This window comes from Oryctolagus cuniculus, chromosome 20 (genome assembly GCF_051225735.1).
Source record: "Oryctolagus cuniculus isolate XC-2025 breed Fujian yellow rabbit chromosome 20, ASM5122573v1, whole genome shotgun sequence".
In the NCBI taxonomy this organism is placed as follows: domain Eukaryota; kingdom Metazoa; phylum Chordata; class Mammalia; order Lagomorpha; family Leporidae; genus Oryctolagus; species Oryctolagus cuniculus.
The window spans coordinates 48,746,646-48,763,005 of NC_142886.1; the positions used below are offsets into that span (position 1 = coordinate 48,746,646).

At 69.6% G+C, this 16,360-nt stretch overlaps 1 protein-coding gene across 6 annotated transcripts in view; it reads right to left on the reverse strand.

The window, feature by feature from the left end:
* Positions 1–15,841, reverse strand: part of BEGAIN (brain enriched guanylate kinase associated) — a 33,762-nt gene extending 17,921 nt beyond the window's left edge. The window contains exons 1-2 of one of the 6 annotated variants that reach the window (XM_051830836.3): positions 15,666–15,819; positions 2,039–2,067 (exon numbers count right to left, since the gene is read on the reverse strand). In XM_051830836.3, coding sequence (XP_051686796.2) covers positions 2,039–2,067; positions 15,666–15,707 — 71 coding nt within the window. In that variant the 5' untranslated portion in view covers positions 15,708–15,819. Of the gene's footprint in view, positions 1–2,038; positions 2,068–2,546; positions 2,697–2,973; positions 3,300–3,403; positions 3,714–15,665 lie in introns of those variants that run through there. The other 5 variants (XM_051830839.3, XM_051830837.3, XM_051830838.3 and 2 more) reach the window with 5 other exon arrangements.
* Positions 15,842–16,360: the final 519 nt, after the last annotated feature.

Here is a 16,360-nt window from a genome sequence, read left to right on the forward strand (position 1 = left end):
ACCTGGGGAGCCCTACCGTGCGTGGGGCCAGTCTCAGCCTCTGCGCACAGGGGTGCCCACTTGGAACACTGGGAAGGACCAGGGCCACGCATGGAAGGCATCCATCTACCCCTGGAGACTCCCACTCACCCCCAGGCCTCAGCCTGTCCTCACTTCCGGGCAGCCCCCCAGCCCGGGACCCCAGAGCAACGCAGGAAGACCCCCACTGCACCCACTCCACCAGCCTGCGGCTTGCTGGCAGTCACGGTGTGGGGGTGGCACCCAGGAGCCAGCGCCAGCCCCAGGGGTCACAGTGGCCAGGCCAAGGGCCTACTAGGCTCAGCCTGAGACGTGCCAACCCCACACTCTTGGGGCCAGGCGGTGGGCCCCTGACTGGGACCACGAATGCCTTTTCCCTTGGCTGAGTCCAGTGGCCCTAGCCCAGGCAGGCGGGACCAGGTCCCAGGTGAGGTGTCTCGTGTCGGCTTCCACGTGTCCCTGTGGCCTGGGGCCAGTTAGAAACCCACTCGGGTCAGGGCCTTGCCCGAGACTGGCTCTGTGGGACCCCCAGCCCGGTAACCCTCCCCGGGGGGAGGCCCTGGGACCTCTGACCCCTGGTCAGGACAGAAACCCACTGGGGCAGCCCCTAGGGGCCAGGAGGGAATGGTGTGGACAGGGATACCCCCCCAGCAGCTCTGCATGAGCCGGAGACCAGGGCAGGCCCCCTCCCCATTTCCAGGGGGCTCTGCTGAGCCAGGGCCCCACAAGACCCCTGCCGGCTGCAAAACAGCCACAGGACCCAGTGCAGCCCAGGAGCCGGGGACCTGGCCCTGCCACCACCACCCACCTCCAGAATCAGCCCACCCGGGGGGCAGGGGCTCACCTGCCCACCATGTCCCAGCCAGGTGGGGCCAGGTCTCTGTGCCCAGTGGCCGGCACACAGTGGCAAATGCTCAAGAGCTTGGCAGGGCGGGGGGGGGGGGAGAAACCAGAGCAGAGCCCGTCCCCTGCCACCTTTCCCTCAAGTCTCTGCCCCTGCCCCTGCCCCCTCCCAGGCCCACCCAGGTGAGGGTGCGGGTGAAATGACTGCCGGTGACGGGTGACAGTGAGTGCCCTAGCGGGGGGGTCAGAGCCGGGCTTTGTGGGTCACCATCAGGTGGGCGTGGGGCTGTCGGGCCTCAGGTTTGGGGTCTGGGGTTCTCAGCGAGCAGGACACCCTGGCCCCAGCTCCTCAGGCAGCACCACAGTCCCAACCAGAGGCCAGGGTGGATGGGCTGACCCTGCTTCTGAATGTCCAGCTGGGGGGTTCTGGGAGACAATGTGCACCCCCCCCCCGCGCGCACATGTCCTCTGAGCCTGGGTCTGTGTCCCTTGGAGGAACACATGCACCTGCCTCCCCGAGACCCTGGGAGGGCGATGGGCAGGGAGATCCTCCCGGCCAGGGGCCAGGGAAGGAGGTTCAGATGCCCAGCAGCCACAGCCGGGCCTGCCGCCCACACAGGCCGCCTCAGCTCGGCCCGGAAGGACACCACGGGAGAGGTGTTCCCGAAGCAGGGGTCAGCGTGGCCGCGGACGCGAGGAGAAAGGGAGGATGGCGTGAGCACCCCAGTGGGCCGGCGCCAGGCCTGCCGCGACGGCGCCCAGTGGAGTCCACCCGGGCTCAAAGTTTAGCACCGGAGCGAGGCCGCGGGGGACACTCCCCAGACGCTGTCGCGGGATTCCCCCAAAATGGCTCCAAGACGCGCCTGCCTCGGCCAGTCGCTAGGACTCCATCCCCCACCCCGCCCCCACGAGGCGGAAACTTAACCGCTCGGGACCACGCAGCTGTCCGCGGGGGTGGGTGCGGGCCGGCCAGCGCCCGGGAGCCGGTGCGTAACGGCGGGGACTGAGCCCCCCACCCTGGGCCGCGGCGAGGAGCTCCCGCGCGGGGCGCCCCATTGTCTGTCGGCGCGCACACCCGGGCCACGGGCCCTAAAGACGCCCGGGGAGCCCCTCCCCCACCCCGGCCCCGCGCCCCCCGCCCGGCCCGGCGCCGCGGCGCGGAAGTCGCCCCACTCACCTGAGTTTCTCCATGTCTGCGGCAGAGGCCTGCGAGAAAGCAAAGGAGCCGGTCAGCGGGCAGGAGGCGTGCGCCCGGCGGCCGCGCCGGGCGGAGCCGGGCACCGCGGGGCACCCCGTGCGCCTCCGTCCGTGGGAATTCCGGCCCCGCGCGCCCCCCGCTCCCGCGCCCCGGCCACGGGCCCCGTGACTCGGGGGGCGCTCCGGGCCGCGGCCGAGTAACAGGTGAGCCCGCCCGGGCCGCCGCGCGCCCCGGCTCCGAGTTACGCCCCCCGGGGCGAGGAGGGGGCCGGCCCGGGGATGCGGGACGCCCCGGCCTCGCCCACAGGAGGGGGCCCGGCCCGACCGCGTGAACTCTCGGGCGTTCGCGGCCCCCGCCGCTCCCCGCCCCACCCGTTAACCCTTCCCGCCCCGCGCTCCCTCCGGGAGGAAGCCGAGACCCGGAATCGCAGAATCCGCGAGTCGGAGAGTGTTTGGGGTCGCACGGGACCGCGGGAGCGGACACTCACACGACCCGAGTGCGAGGGCGTTCAGAACCCCGGGCTTCTCAGGCGGGGACCCCGCTGCCCTCGGATTCGGGGGTTCCGGGCCTGCGGGGTTAACCCCTGCGCGCCCGGCTTTGCCGGCGGGGCTCCCTGCCGGGCTTGCGCAGAGCCGCCCGCGCGCGGCTGGGAGACCCTCCCCGCCCAGCCCCGCGCCGCCCCGCAGCCCCTCCGCGCGCCGGGCGGGGGGAGGGAACCCACCCGCCGCTGTTAACCCTGTGGGCGCCGGAGCGCGGCGGGCACCGCGGGCGGCCCTGGCGGGATCGCACTTCCTGCGTGCAGCGGGGGGCGCGGGGCAGGCTCCCCGCCGCCCGCGAGAGGCCGCTCCCGGGGGCTGGGCCCCGTCTTTCCGCGCGGGGGGCGGGGGTCCGAGCCCGGGGGCCGCGCGACAGACCTGGGAAGACTGGTGACTGCCCATCCCGGCCCCTCGCGCCGGGCGCCGCCGCCGCGTCCGCCGGGAGCGCGCTCCGCTCGGTCCGGGCCCCACGCCGCCTCCCCCACCGCCCCGCCGGGCGAGGGCGCAGCCCGGCCCCGGGGCCTCGGACCGGCTCGGCCTCCAACTTCCTGAGCGCTCGGAGAGGCCTCCCCCGGCCTCAGTTTCCTCGCCCGGAAGCTGGGTGGAGGGGAGAGGGGCGGAGGGCGGACGAGGCGCGGGCTGCGGCGGGGCAGGGGTCCGCAGGAATTCCCAGGGAACGGCTCCCGGCGGCTCCCCTCCCTGGCGCCCTAAAAGTTGTCGGGATCCCCCAACCCCCAAGGCAAAGGCGCGCCGGGAAGTTTTCCGCCGGCCCTCACGACCCCCGCGCGCGCGAGCCCCCCCGGCCCACCTTTTCCGGTCCCCATCACGGCGCGCATCACCCCAGATCCCCGCATACAGCAGGCGCTCAATAAGCGCAGGCAGTGCCTGCCAGGCTCCGACCGCGCCAGAGCGGTGTGCTCTCCGGCCTTGTGGGCTCCCGGACAGAAACCCCGTGCTCTCAGCAGGACACCCCCGGCACCCCGCAGGCTTGGCCTTAGCTGAGCCCGCGCAGGGTGGGCGGAGCCGGCCACTCCGGAGGGTCAGACCTGCCCCAGGGTGAATCCAACCCCAAGTCCGAGTGCTCAGGTCTTCCTCCGGGGAGGAGCCCTCTCTACGGGGCGATGGTGGAGAAGCCCCCTGCCCCAGCCCTGGGAACCCCTCCTGCTCGCTCTTCCCATCGCCCGGGGGCAGCTCTGCGGGTGACGTCGGGCTGCCAAGCCTGGCTCCCCCAGCTCAGCTGGAGCAGGTGGGGGAGGGGCAAAGCCCACTCCTGACGGCCATTTCCCACCCAGGGTTTGGGGACCCCCCAGGAGGCCTCTGGGTGCCTCAGTCACTCCCAGCGAATGTCCTGCCAGGGAGTTTGTCTAAAATTAATCAGAATGGATTAAAATTTAATTTTAAAAATCTAGCATTAATTATTTACGTTGAGCATTTCGGCCCTTTTAGAGGCTCATCTGGGAATCCCCCACCCCCATCTGCACACCCAGGGCTCTGGGGGAGGTAGAGGAGCTGCCTCCGGCTGCAGGGGTGGGGGCTGGACCTGGCGGGAGACAGGCAGGGTGGCAGCCCTGCCACTCCATATCCTGAAACCCGAATCCCCTCCTGTTAGGGCCCCAGGTTCTCCTGGAACCCAGAGCCTGCCCAGTGGCCATCACCCTGGTTCCTAAAGGCCGCCTCCCTCCTTCCCCCACAGCTCCCCGTGGAGACCTGGCAGTCACTGGGTCAATCCCCTCCCCCCCCCCCCCACACACAGGGGCTGTATCTGTCCCAGGTCTGTGTCCTGGAACCAGCCCAACACGTGGGTCACGGGTGCGTGGCCTGGCGCTGCCAGGAGGGGCTGCGCCCTTGGCCCTCCATCGTCTGCCCTGACGCTGCCCTCGCCTGGCACTCGGCCTGCCTGGGGTCCCCCAGGTTTGGCCAGGCCAAGGTCTCCAGCCAGGGGCGGAGAGAGGAGCTGTTGGGAGCGTGAGCATGAGGGGTCTGTGGGCACCCAGCTGTTCCCACGGCTAAGGGGGTCTGGGAGCTCCCCAGGGCAGTGGGACCCTAAGTGCCCCTGTGACCCCGGGGGAAGCCGAGTGGGGCTGTGTCTCAGATACCGGGACATCCCAGGCCACACTCGCGGCCCACCTGCCCCGCAGCTCAGCTGTGATCTGCCCACTGCCCTCCCCTCCCGGCCCCCCCACCCCAGCCCCAGCCCCGGCTCCAGCACCGCGGCCACCTCTTCCCAGCAGCTGCACGCAGCCCTGCCTGTGGGCCGACCCGACTGCACCAGGCCTCGGAGCCCCCGCCTTGCTGAGGGCCCGGCCCCCCCACCTTCCTCCTGCCCCCTACTTCCTTCCGTATTCACTGAGATTCAGAGCCCGGGGCCACCTGGGGCTGAGGCACCTACCCAGTAGCCCACTCTGCCTCTGGTGCAGCTAAGGAAATCCACTCACTCAGTCCTCACAGCTCCGTTCTGCAGACGCAAGGCAGAGGCCCCAGGAGGCCAACCCACAGGTGACCACGCAGCGCGGGACTTGGGGTCGGGCTCTTGCCAGCTGCCCACGGCTGCCATCCTTCCTGCAGCCCCTGGGCACGGCGACTGGCCCGTGGGTGCTCCCCGGAGGGGACTCTGTGCCTCCACTCAGTCTTCCATGAAGGACCTGGCCCTCCACGGCCCAGCCACACAGCCCACACTGACCACTACAGCCGCCCCCCGCCCCGCCTTCCGGTTAAGGCTTTGCCCCAGATCTTGGCCTGGCTCCCATCAGGGATAAGCCACCCTCCGTGGGCAGGGCCTCACGCCAGTCACCATCGCCAGGTGCCCAGGGTCTGGAGCGAGGCTGTCTGAGGACCTGCTCCTGCGCCCCAGCTGGGAGTCTGTCCTGCTCTCCCAGCCCTGAGCACCCGCACACCAGCCTGGTCCCTGCCTCACCCAGCATCCCCTGGGCACCCGGCTCTGCACCTCGAGCTCTGCCCAGGGAAGGTTGGGCCTGCCTGGCCGTCTGGGCCTCTGAGGCAGCTGTGTGGCCTCAGGCAAGGCTCTCGACCTCTCTGAGGACCTCCTGGAAGGGTAGGGACAACCTCACAAGCTGTGAGTGGCGGCTGCGGTGCACAGGGGACGGTCACGGGGCAGGTTCCAGAGAACCAGCCTTTCCGTCCGGGCAGACTCTCTTTATATCAAGTTGACATCGCTCCGTCTTGCATTCGCTCAACAAACATTTAGTGCATGGGGAGCCTTGTAGTAAGCAGACCAGATGTGAGTGGGGGCTGCCACTCCAACCCAGGGAACGGATCCGAGACACAGCTGGGTAACCCACCTCCTCCCACCCCTGTGTCCCCAGGCTAGGTCAGGTGGGGCTAACCCTGCAGTTGTCACCAGTGGGTCAATGTGAACCATGCCTGGGGCCAGGGGAGTGGGGGGAGTGGAGGGACAGACCTGGGGGCTGGGGCCTGGGGGGGGTGTCTGTCCTGCTTCCACCCTGACAAGGATGGGTCCCAGAGGGCTGCCTGGAGGAGGGGCCCCGGGTCAAGTGCAGGGTGAGGGAGACCCATGGGGACCAGGTGGAGGTGGCAGAGGGGCTCGGGGGCTCGGGGTGTGAAGGGCACAGGATCATCGCAGATGGCGCCGAGGGTTTAGGCTGGGGTGGGGGTAAAAGCAGCCGAGCGCAGGTCCTGAGGGGTAGCGGATCTGGGAGTAGTCAGATCAGAGATCACCCCGGGCGCCACGGCCAAGGGAGTGACTGTGGGATGGAGCCGAGGGCTCTGCCAAGGTCAGGGTGGAGGGAGAGGCGTGGGGCCGGCCATGGGGACCGAGACAAGGAGCAAGAGGGTGGTGGGCAGGGAGCTGGCATGGTGCAGGTGCCCTGGGGGTTTGCAGGACAGTGAAGTCACCGGGGCCACTGCCAGTGGCGCAGGGCACGTACCACGGCTCCCACCAGGACCTTGGCTGGAATCCCAGCGCCACCCAGGCCCTGGCTTGGGGCTGTCTCCAGATGGGGTCGAGCAGCCCCACCCTGGGATCCCGAGGCCCTGGCACCCCGCTGCAGGCGGCCGGGTCCGCGTCCCGCGCGGCGCTGTGCCCGGGCTGCGGCTGAGAACTGGCCCCCCGAGCTATATCTGGCCGCCCGCCTGTCGGGTTTGGCCTGCGCAAGGTTTTCTTTCTTTTTTTTTTTTTTAAACATTTGAACCAACATTCAAAAGCTGGGAGAGTTTACATGTTAAAATCCGTATTTTTGGCTCCCACTGAGAATTTTGGAAGCTCTGGCAACTCGAGCCCACATCCCACGTGGCAACCGTCGGGAAGATGGGAAGCAGTTGCCCCTCCAGAGGGGCCTCGGGCCGTCCACTCGGGGAGGCCCCGCCCACACCTGCCCGGCCCTGCTGACAGAGGGGGAGGAGATCCCACTGCAGCCCGGGACGCTGTCACAGCCCCGCGCGGGCCACAACCTGGCCCTGTGCCTACAGTCATTCACACCGTAGTAAGAGTGAGCTTCAGCCCCAAGTCTGTGACAGCTGCAGCTTCCAGAGACCGGCCACAGGGGGCTTGCTCGCTGGACACTGAGAGGAGCAAGGGCGGCTCCCCCGGGGCCACTCGGCCAGATGGGACAGTGCCGGTGCTGACCCCAGGGGCTCCCCCGGGAGGGGGCCATGGTGACGGCGGGACTCACACCAAGGCTACCAGGAGCCAGGGGGCCACCCCGCTTCCCCCCGAGGACCCTCACCCACCCGGGGGGAGCCTTCTGGGGACACAGACTTGTCCAGGCCAGGAGGCAGGGGGCACACAGCAGGTGCCCACATCAAGGTGGTCCCCTTTGTCACCTCCGTCATCCCATGCACACTGCAGTTGTGGCTGATGCTCCCCCTGCCGTGGAGACACGGGGGGTGTGACCCGCCCAGGGCCCCGAGCCAGCCACGGCCCAGCCAGGACCCTGCTAGCCTCAGTTCCCGGTCTGACGGAACATCCATCCTCACTGTCCTAGGCTGGCTCCAGCCCGGGGCCTGTGCACCCTGGAGGCGGGGCGGGCCGGGGAGGGGCACCAGGCAGTCACTCCCGGAGCCTCAGGGGGCCCAGCTCCCTGGGAGGGACGCCTGTGGCAGGTCGCAGGGTGCAGTCCCACCCCTCGACAGCGTGGCCGGGCACCAGCAGGCCCCGTGCTGCCTGGCTGCGCAAGCAGCCTTGCAGAGACCCCCCCCCCCAGGGGGGCCTGGGCGTCACTGGGACTCCCCGGGGCCTCGTGGTCCCCAGAGAAGGGCTTCGCGGTGTGCAGGTGGGCTCACATACTGGCAGCCCCTGTGCAGGGCTGGGGGCGTGGCTCACTGGGTAACGGCACAGTAACGGCGGCTCGCCCCTGCCTTCTCACCACTGCGGGAACTGAAGTCCGTGCAGAGCCACATAGCAGCCACCGCCCCCCAGAGAGAGACAACGCGCCCGGACCCCCAGCCCAGCTGGCCACGCAGCGGGGAGTGGCCAGACCCCCTCCAGTAAGACCCCTCCCCGGACAGAGCAGTCATGGGGGCGGCGGACGCTGAGGGGGTGGCTTAAGACTGGCTGTGCCCGGTCCTGGTTCCTCGACTCAATCCGCTCCCCTGTGCCCTGGGGACAGCGTGTGCCTCGGGGCTGCGGCAAGGCTGGGGGCAGGAGCTTAGAGCAGCTCCCGGAGCGCCCAGCGAGCCTCAGCCCCCCGCCAGGACTGGCTGGCAGAGCAGACCCTGCACAAGGGAGCCGCGCTGGGAGGCGCTGGGCGGACCCCTGCCTCCACCCTGCGGCCTCCATCCGGGCCCTGGCCACAAGCGGGGGGCAGGAGGGTAGGGGCGCCGTCCTCGGCAGCCTGGGAGGACCCTCCCTGGCCCCAGGGGTCACAGAGGGTCAGCACTGAAGGGGTCCGAGGGTATCCTGGGCAGGTTCCTGGGCCCTGGGCACAGCTGCGCCCATGCATCCCTGCTCTCCAGACCCCACGCCAGCCGCACCCCCATCAGCCCGAGCACTGTGTGCGCGTGTGCACGCCCAGCAGGCTTAAGCTCCAGCCCTGACCCGAGACTCAGCTTCCCCTACGTAAAGTGGAGACAGCCGGGAAGGACCCTAGTGCGCCACCCGCCTCCTGTGCCGCTGCCTGGGGCGCCAGTGCTTCCAGGCTCATCACGCGCAAGCGGGGTGGGGGGGGGGCTCTGCCAGTGGGCGGGGCTGAGAGGAGCCTTAGCGTTCACCCAGGTGCACTCCGCCCAGCCCAGAGCCAGCACAGATGCCATGGCGGGGTGTGAACGTGCGGGGCGAGGAGGGCGCCCAGCCGGCCGAGACTCACCTGGCCCAGCTGCCTCCAGGGGCAGGTAGCGTGGCCTCCGCGCTTCCCCTCGGCGGCGCAGGGCCCCCTGGTCTCCAGGGCCCCGCCCGGCTCCCCTCCCCTCGCAGCCTCAGCAGCCGCCTCCGAGCTGAGCCGGGCGCTCAGGGCTGGGTGCGTCTCCTCTGGAGTGGCAGCCCCCACCGGGGGCTCCTGCGCCAGGCCAGAGCCCTGGTCCGCTGGGGAGGGCTCTTGGCTGCGGCCTCTTGGCCCCCTAAAGGCCTCCAGGGTCCCGGGGTCCAGCACCCGCACCGTGACCTCATCCAGGAACCTGGAGAAGGGCAACCTGGCCTCCCGCCGGCGGCCCAGGCGTGCCAAGGGGCCCGCGGCAGCCCTGCCGCCTGCACAGGGGGGCTCGGAGGCGGGGGGCAGGCCGGGTGACCCCCGGGGCCCCTCCCGGCCAGGCCGTGCCGCCCAGCGAGGGTGAGCCGCCTTGTCCTCCGGGTTCCGGCCGGGGCTGGGGCTCGGCTTGCGGCTTTGAAGGTCCCCGCGGGCTGCCTTGAGGGGGGCTTCCGTCCTGGGCTTCACGGGGGAGCCGAGGCCGTCCCGTCTGGCGCCAGCGGCGGGGTCAGGGCCCCGGGCCTGGGAGCTGGCCCCTGAGGGCATCCTCCTTGGTCAGGCCAAGGTCACGGGTGTCCAAGAGCCCCTCGCTGAGCCCCACTCCTCTTCCTCCCTCCGTGGTGCTGGGATCTGAGCGTCCTCTGGGAGTGGGGCCACCTGTCCCTCACTGGCTGGGACGGTCACATCGATCCCGGGGGCACGTGGGAGGGCCTGGCAGCCGCCCACCCCGGCATCGATCCCGCCGCAACGGGAGCTCAGCTTCGGGGCTTGCGCAGCCTTGGAGCCGAGAAGGTCGCGCCCGGCTCGGCCCCGGGGAGGCAGCAGCCTCGCTGGGCTCTGCCGTGGGCCTCACCTGCTCGCTGCCGTGCTGGGCACAGAGAGGCAGCTGTCAATCAGCAGGATGGGAGCAGGCAGCTGAGACGCTGGCGGCCTACTGCGCTCCCATCTGATCCAAACCTCCTCGTTTTCCTCGGGGGTGCCCAAGACTGCAATTCCCAGGTTCCTTTGCAGCAAGGGGGTGGCCAATGAGATGTAAACAGTGGTTGGATGTGACTGCTAAGGCATCAGGCAGCTTGCCCAGTGCCCTTTTGACTCCCATCCCCCATCTTTCTGCTTCTTCTTGGGCGCATGGAGGTGACTTTGGAGCTGTGGCAGCCATGCTGCTCCATGAGGCAAACTTGTGACAGAAGCCATAGAAGAGCATAAAGGACAGAAGAGCAGAAAGACACAAGGAATCCAGATCCCTCACGACCGCTGAGTCATCGCAGCAGCGCGAACCACCTGCCCTAGGACGTCTTTACCTCCATCCTGCCCTGATTAAGCCAAGGTTATTTCTGGCCCTTGTGGCTAGCAGTCATATGCCAGGCCCTGGGAGGAGCAGGCGACACTGGGACAGAGCTCGGGGTGTGGTTAGCCAGGGGTGGGTTGGGACATTAGCCCAGGGAAGGGCCAGCAAGGCCCGCCCACGAGGGGTCCGCTGAGCGTGGCTGTGCACCTGCGCCTGCCAGGACACCGCCCACGAGTGTCTGAGAGCCCTGCTTCTCTGGGCTCGGCTGGACCCCTCGCTGGGTCCCCTGGACACCCCAGACTGCAGGTATGCAGAAGTCCAGGAGCGGGAGCCGTGGAGACCCCGGCCCCACCCGACCACCAGGCCGCCCTCAGACCTGACCGCCTCCCTCCCTCCCTTCCAGCACCTTGCTGGCCCCGGGGTCCCCCCGTGTCTCACCTGGACGCCTGCGTTCACCCTGGTACCCCGGATGCCATCCCACAGGCACGGCCAGCACCATCTTGGGGAGTCCCGGCCCGGGGCAGGCTCCGTGATCCCCGCCCCCAGGGGGCTCCCAGCAACACTCCCGAGGGTGCTGAGCCCCGCCTGCGCTCGCGGCCCTTGCTCTGCACCCGAGGGCCCGTGCCGGATCAGCCCAGGGGCCCCCGCCGCAGCCCTGGCATGCCACCGTGTCTACAGTCCCTGCTTGCTCCCTGCAGGGGCCCGGAGCGCCTCAGGGCTCAGGACGCAGCCCCGGACGAATGAATGAATGGGGTGAACCGCATGACAGTTTCAGGCCGTGGGCCCCAGGCACCCCGCCCCCCACTCCAGCCCCGGAGGCAAGGGCACAGGGGAAGATGTAGGCTCTGGGAAGGCCACAGCACCCGCCCCCTCGGCACCTGGACACGCCCTCCTCCGCAGCTGCCCTCAGCCCCTCCCCCATCACTGGGGGGGAGAGGCTGGCGGGCCCCAGTTGGACTGCCCTCGGCACCTGGACACGCCCTCCTCCGCAGCTGCCCTCAGCCCCTCCCCCATCACTGGGGGGAGAGGCTTGGAGGCTGGTGGGCCCCAGTTGGACTGCCCTCGCAGACACCCCGCTAGGCCCTTCGTCCCCCAGCTAGCGGAGCCACGGCAGTGCCCAGCCTGGGGCCTGGAGGGGTGCTGTGAGATCCATCTGCTTCACCCCAACACGCACTCACAAGGCGGCTCGCCCTTGGCCACGGCAGCCGTGGTCACAGGAGCCGGGGGCCTGGCCAGCCGGTCCTCCGAGCCTCTCCCTGACTTTCCGCGGCTGCAGACAAGTTTCCGTTGTCATAACAACCGCTGGCTCGCTGCTGCTGCTGCTGCTGCCGCCGCCACCATGCAGGGCCAGGGCCCGGAGCAGGCTGCTGGCGGCCACTCCAGGAGCGGGGCTCCCCTGCTCAGGCACCGCAGCCTCCTCCTGGTTGTGAGCTTCACCCCTTCCTGAGCCCCGCCCAGTGCCAAGCTCCGAGCCACAACGGCACCCGGGTCATCACCCCACGTCCTCGTCTCGCCCCAGGAGGGGCCGCCCGTGGCCCTGCCACCACCACCAGGCCCACCCTGTTCACACGGGCGGGAAGTGGACAGAGAAGGCACAGGCACTGTCCACTGCCTATGAGAACCCCAGGGCCAGGGCACTGCCGGGACCACACAGGGCGGGCAGGGCACTGGGCACCTACTGTGTCCCAGGGGACTTCGGGACCCCTCCCCCTTTGCCAGGGACCGCCGTCAGCACCCGCAGGGGCCACCAACTCCCGTCACCCTCCCCTCATCCCAGCACTGCTCTCTCCATTACGATGTCCCCACGAGAGACGAGGGCACCGGGGGCCTGGGGAGTCCCACCCTGCGCCCTAACCTCCCGGCACGCGGCCTCTGGGCACTTCTGGGCTGGGTCTTGGCGCTCAGTCCCAGCGGCCCTGCCCATGCTTGTGGCATTGCTGCCTGCACCCCGAATCTGCCCCGGCTCTCCTCTTCTAGGGAGTATTCCCCGTTGGCCAATCGGCTTTGGAAGAGGCCCCTGCTGCTTCCCCGGCCCCCAGGGAACCTTCCCCAGGTACACCTGAATGAGGGGTTCCGTCTCCACACCCAGCAGCAAGGCTGTCCCCTCCCCTCCCCATATGCTACCGCTGACCCAGAGAGACTCTGAGTGTGTGTGTGCGAGCGCACGCGTGCGTGTCTGTAGTGGGGGAGGGATGAGCAAGACACTAGCATATGGCAAGGGATGGCACAGCCTGAAGCTCCGCCCACTCAGCCAGCCCTCACTCACACGTCACTGCATGCTGTGCCCTGTGTCTGTCCGTCCGTGGACATGGGCCCGTCCACTCCTTCATCCTCTCATTCCTGGACCCATTCCCCCCGGCCTCCGGCCCTGTGTCGCTCGTCCCCGGCATCCATCCACTGAGACGTGTCATCTGTGCCCGGGTCGGTCCGTCCACGCTTGTATCCACGCATTCCTCAACAGACACTCGGCCACTTAGCCATCCACTCGCCCCCGCCCCCCGCCTAATTCAAGAGAAAGAGCAAGAGAGACAGAGAGAGACGATCTCGCAGCTGCTTGCTGGTTCACGCCCCAGATGCCTGCAGTCACCAGGACTAGGCCAGGCCAAAGCAGTGGGCCGGGAACCCACCCTAGGTGTCCAGCCCTTGAACCACTCCTTCCCAGCATCCACACTGGAGGCTGGAGTCAGGAGCCAGAGCTAGCAAAGCAGCCCAGGCACTCGGCTACGGGGTGCAGACATCTTAAGCACGAGGTCCAAGCCCTGCCCCCTCCACGCCTCCTGTCCCCCCATCCCACGTCCCTCGGATTGAGCACCCGCCCTCTCCCTAGCATCCACGCACCGACTGTACCCATGTGTGCGCCCATGCGTCTCCCTGGCAGATCAGATCCCCTTCCACCCTCGCATACACACCCAAAACCATCTGACCGCTACCCATCCACTCGCCGACACTGCCCCATCTGCCCGTAGGTTCTCCCGCCCAGTCATCTGTCCATCTTGCCGTCTGGGTCAGAAAGCGCGCTCCCACCCCCACCCCCGGGCATCGCTGGCCTGTCCTGAGCACGCAGCTCCTGCAGCCACCCCGGGCCACCTGGCCACTCTCCTCCCGCCCCTCCAGCCCGCAGCACCCTATCCTGGGCATCATGCATCCACTCGGCACCCCTCCGTCCCGCCACGCTCGCCTCTGAATCCCGCCGTGGCAGGGTCCCACCGTGGCAGGACTGTGACTGCAGCTCCCTGGCTGACCCACTGCTGACGGACCCGGCGAGGGCATCTCTTGTGCTCGCCCCGAGCTGGGCACTGGCGGATCCCCGGCCAGGAAGCCACAGTCCTGTTCCTTGGGGACAGGACTCCTTCCTGGCTGGGAGGGGCTCCCAACACCTGGCACCCTGTCCAGGGCCCACCTGCCATCACACGGTGGGAGGGTGATGCATCAGAGTCACCAAAGTAACCCAACGAGAGGGGCGGATGGGCGGGCGGGATCCCCTCTCACTCACTCGCTCGCTCACCCCTGCACGCCGGGACCAACCGAAGCTCCGCTCAGCCTCTGCCACCAGCTGGGGCCTGCTCGGGGCCAAGGACCAACGAAAGGTTTTACCCAAGGTCACGCAGTGAATCAGGGGGTGCCCGAGCCCAGCACAGAGCACCTTGGGGTCAGTTCCCAGGGGTCAGCACCTGCTCTGCGTGGAGGAACCTCCGCTCCCTGGCACTCAGGCAGGATTGAGTCTTTCCTGACCTGGGACCCTAACGCTTGCGCCTCCGCTCCAGGCCTCTACCCCTTCACCTGCTCGACCCCCACCCAGCCCTGGGGCCTCACGACCTGAGACCTGGGAAACGACTGGACTGCCTCCGTCAAGCCATGGACCCGGGGACGGCTGGCGCTCCCTCCTTCGTTCACTCTTCAACATCTCTCAGCGCCTGCAGGAGCAGGGCGCCATGGCCAAGAGTTGCCATGGAGATGAGGCATGAAGCTGCCCACAGGAGGCCTGCACACAGTAGGCACGCGGGGAGGGCAGCTTCTGCCCGCAGACCCGGTGCCTGGTCTTTGAGGTGGGGGGATAGGCTGGCGTGCAGCCCTGGGCACCGCCCCATCGCCCATGGCAGCCTGGGAGTGCCCTCCCAAGACAGGCTCCCGGCCGCCCAGGACCTCCCGCCCTGGCGGCACAGGTGCGCACAGCTCCAGGTTGTGACAAGCTGAAGGCAGAGCGCAGGAATCTATAAATACGAGACAATAGCTTGGGAGGGTCCTCCTGGCGCGTGCCAGCTGAGCAGCCGGGAAGGAGCCGCATCTGCCACGGTGCCCGCTTCTCCCTGCCGCCCTGATTATAGTGAGAGTCAGGAAAATTAAGGGTTTGCGGGACGCTGCCAGGGCCCTCGCTGCCACCTCCCCGCCCTGAGCCGCACAGATGCCAGCCTGAGCCACCTCCCGCGCCGGCAGGCCCGCGGCGGCCCCGCAGCACACCCCGGCTTATAGGGGACCTTCTCCTGGTCCTTGTTGAAGCCTGGCCCTGGTGCACCTGCCGTGTGCAGGAACGGGGCCCAGGGAAGGGAACAGCGCTACCCATCACCCTAGGGGATCCAGGGGCCCTGGGCCTCGGAAGGAGCTGGGCCCACACCGGCCTTGCCCCTCTGGGCCCCTGCCTCGGACATTCAGTCATGCCCTAGGTGCCAGCTCCGCTCGCATCCTGCGCCCCCCTCACTGGGGGCGGGGTGGGACGCAGCCGAGGAAGGAAACACCTCCAAACCAGGCAGGAAACGGAAGCGCTGGGGCGCAGATTCCCGCACGGCGCTGGTGCTCCCGGAGCGGGGAGGGCGCCCGCGGGGCCCTGGGCCTCAGTTTCCTCGCCGGGAAATGGGGAGAATGATGGCGCCTGCCAGGCAGGCAGCGAAGGGGACGGCGTCCGAAGCCTGCGCGCGCCCACGCACCGCACACGCTCAGCCAGCGACCCCGGCCCAGCCCCCTCCTCTCGGCTCCCAGCCCTTCTGGGCTCGGCCTTGGCCCAGCACAGGGCCAGGGGAGGCTGCCCGCACCCGCGCGCCCCGCCCGGCACCCCAGGCCGCGCCCCGCCCTTCCTCCCGCTGCGGGAACGCGCGCGGTGGGGGGCGCGAACCCCGCTCGCGGGACCCAGGCGCTCCCGGCCGGCCCGCGGGGCCCAGGGCAGCGCGCAGAGGCCCAGAGCCCTCGCCCCCCACACACCCGGGAGCGCCCGGTTCTCCGGGGAGCCAGGCGTTTGGGCTGGGCCGGGCGCCCCGGCACCGGCACCGAGGGGGCGCCGCGGGCCGGGGAGTCGCCCCTCACGGTGGGGGGTAGGGGCGTAGGCCGCCTCCGGCACCGCCGGGGACCGCCCCAGGCGTGGGTGGCGCCCGCCCCGCCTCCGCGCCGTGCCCTCCGCGCTCGCAGGTACTCACCGCCCGGCGGAGCCGGCCCGGCCGGCGGCCGCCGGTCCACATGGCTTCGGGGCGGCCGCGCCGCTGGCCGCCACCTCCGCCGCCGCCGCCGCCGCCGCGCTCCGGTCCCGCCGCCGCCCCCTCCCCTCCGAGGCCGAGCGCGCGGGGAGCCGGCGCGGCCGGGGCTCCCCCACCCCGCCTGGCTTCCCGCAGGCAGCGCCCGCCCCCCGCCCCCGGCCCGGCTCCCCGCCAGCCCCGGCCCCGCGCAGCCGCGGCTGATTCAGCGGTTCCCGTGCTAGCACCCAGCCGGGGCGCACGTGGCGGGCGCGGGGCCGGGGGCGCGGGGGAGCCGCGTGCGCTGAGGCCTCCGAAGGAATGGCGGCGGGGCCGGGAATGAATGAGCCCGCATGTGCATGAATGGCTGAGCGCATGAATGAATGAGTGCAACGCGTGCGTGCGAGGGGAAGGAATGAATGAGGGAATAAATGCTCGGGGCGGACGTTGAGCCAAGAGTGAATGGGCCGTCGGGAGCCACCTGTCCAGCCCACTTGGCCGTCCGCGTTGGTTGGACGCTTACTGAAGGAACTCGTCCATCACCATTTATTAGACACTTACTGGATACCAGCCAGCCCTGCCCCCTCCCGCCCCCACTGGAAACTACCTCCCAAGGGCATAAGCTAGGAGCAGCCCCAGTGGGGGCTCACCTGCCCGACCCC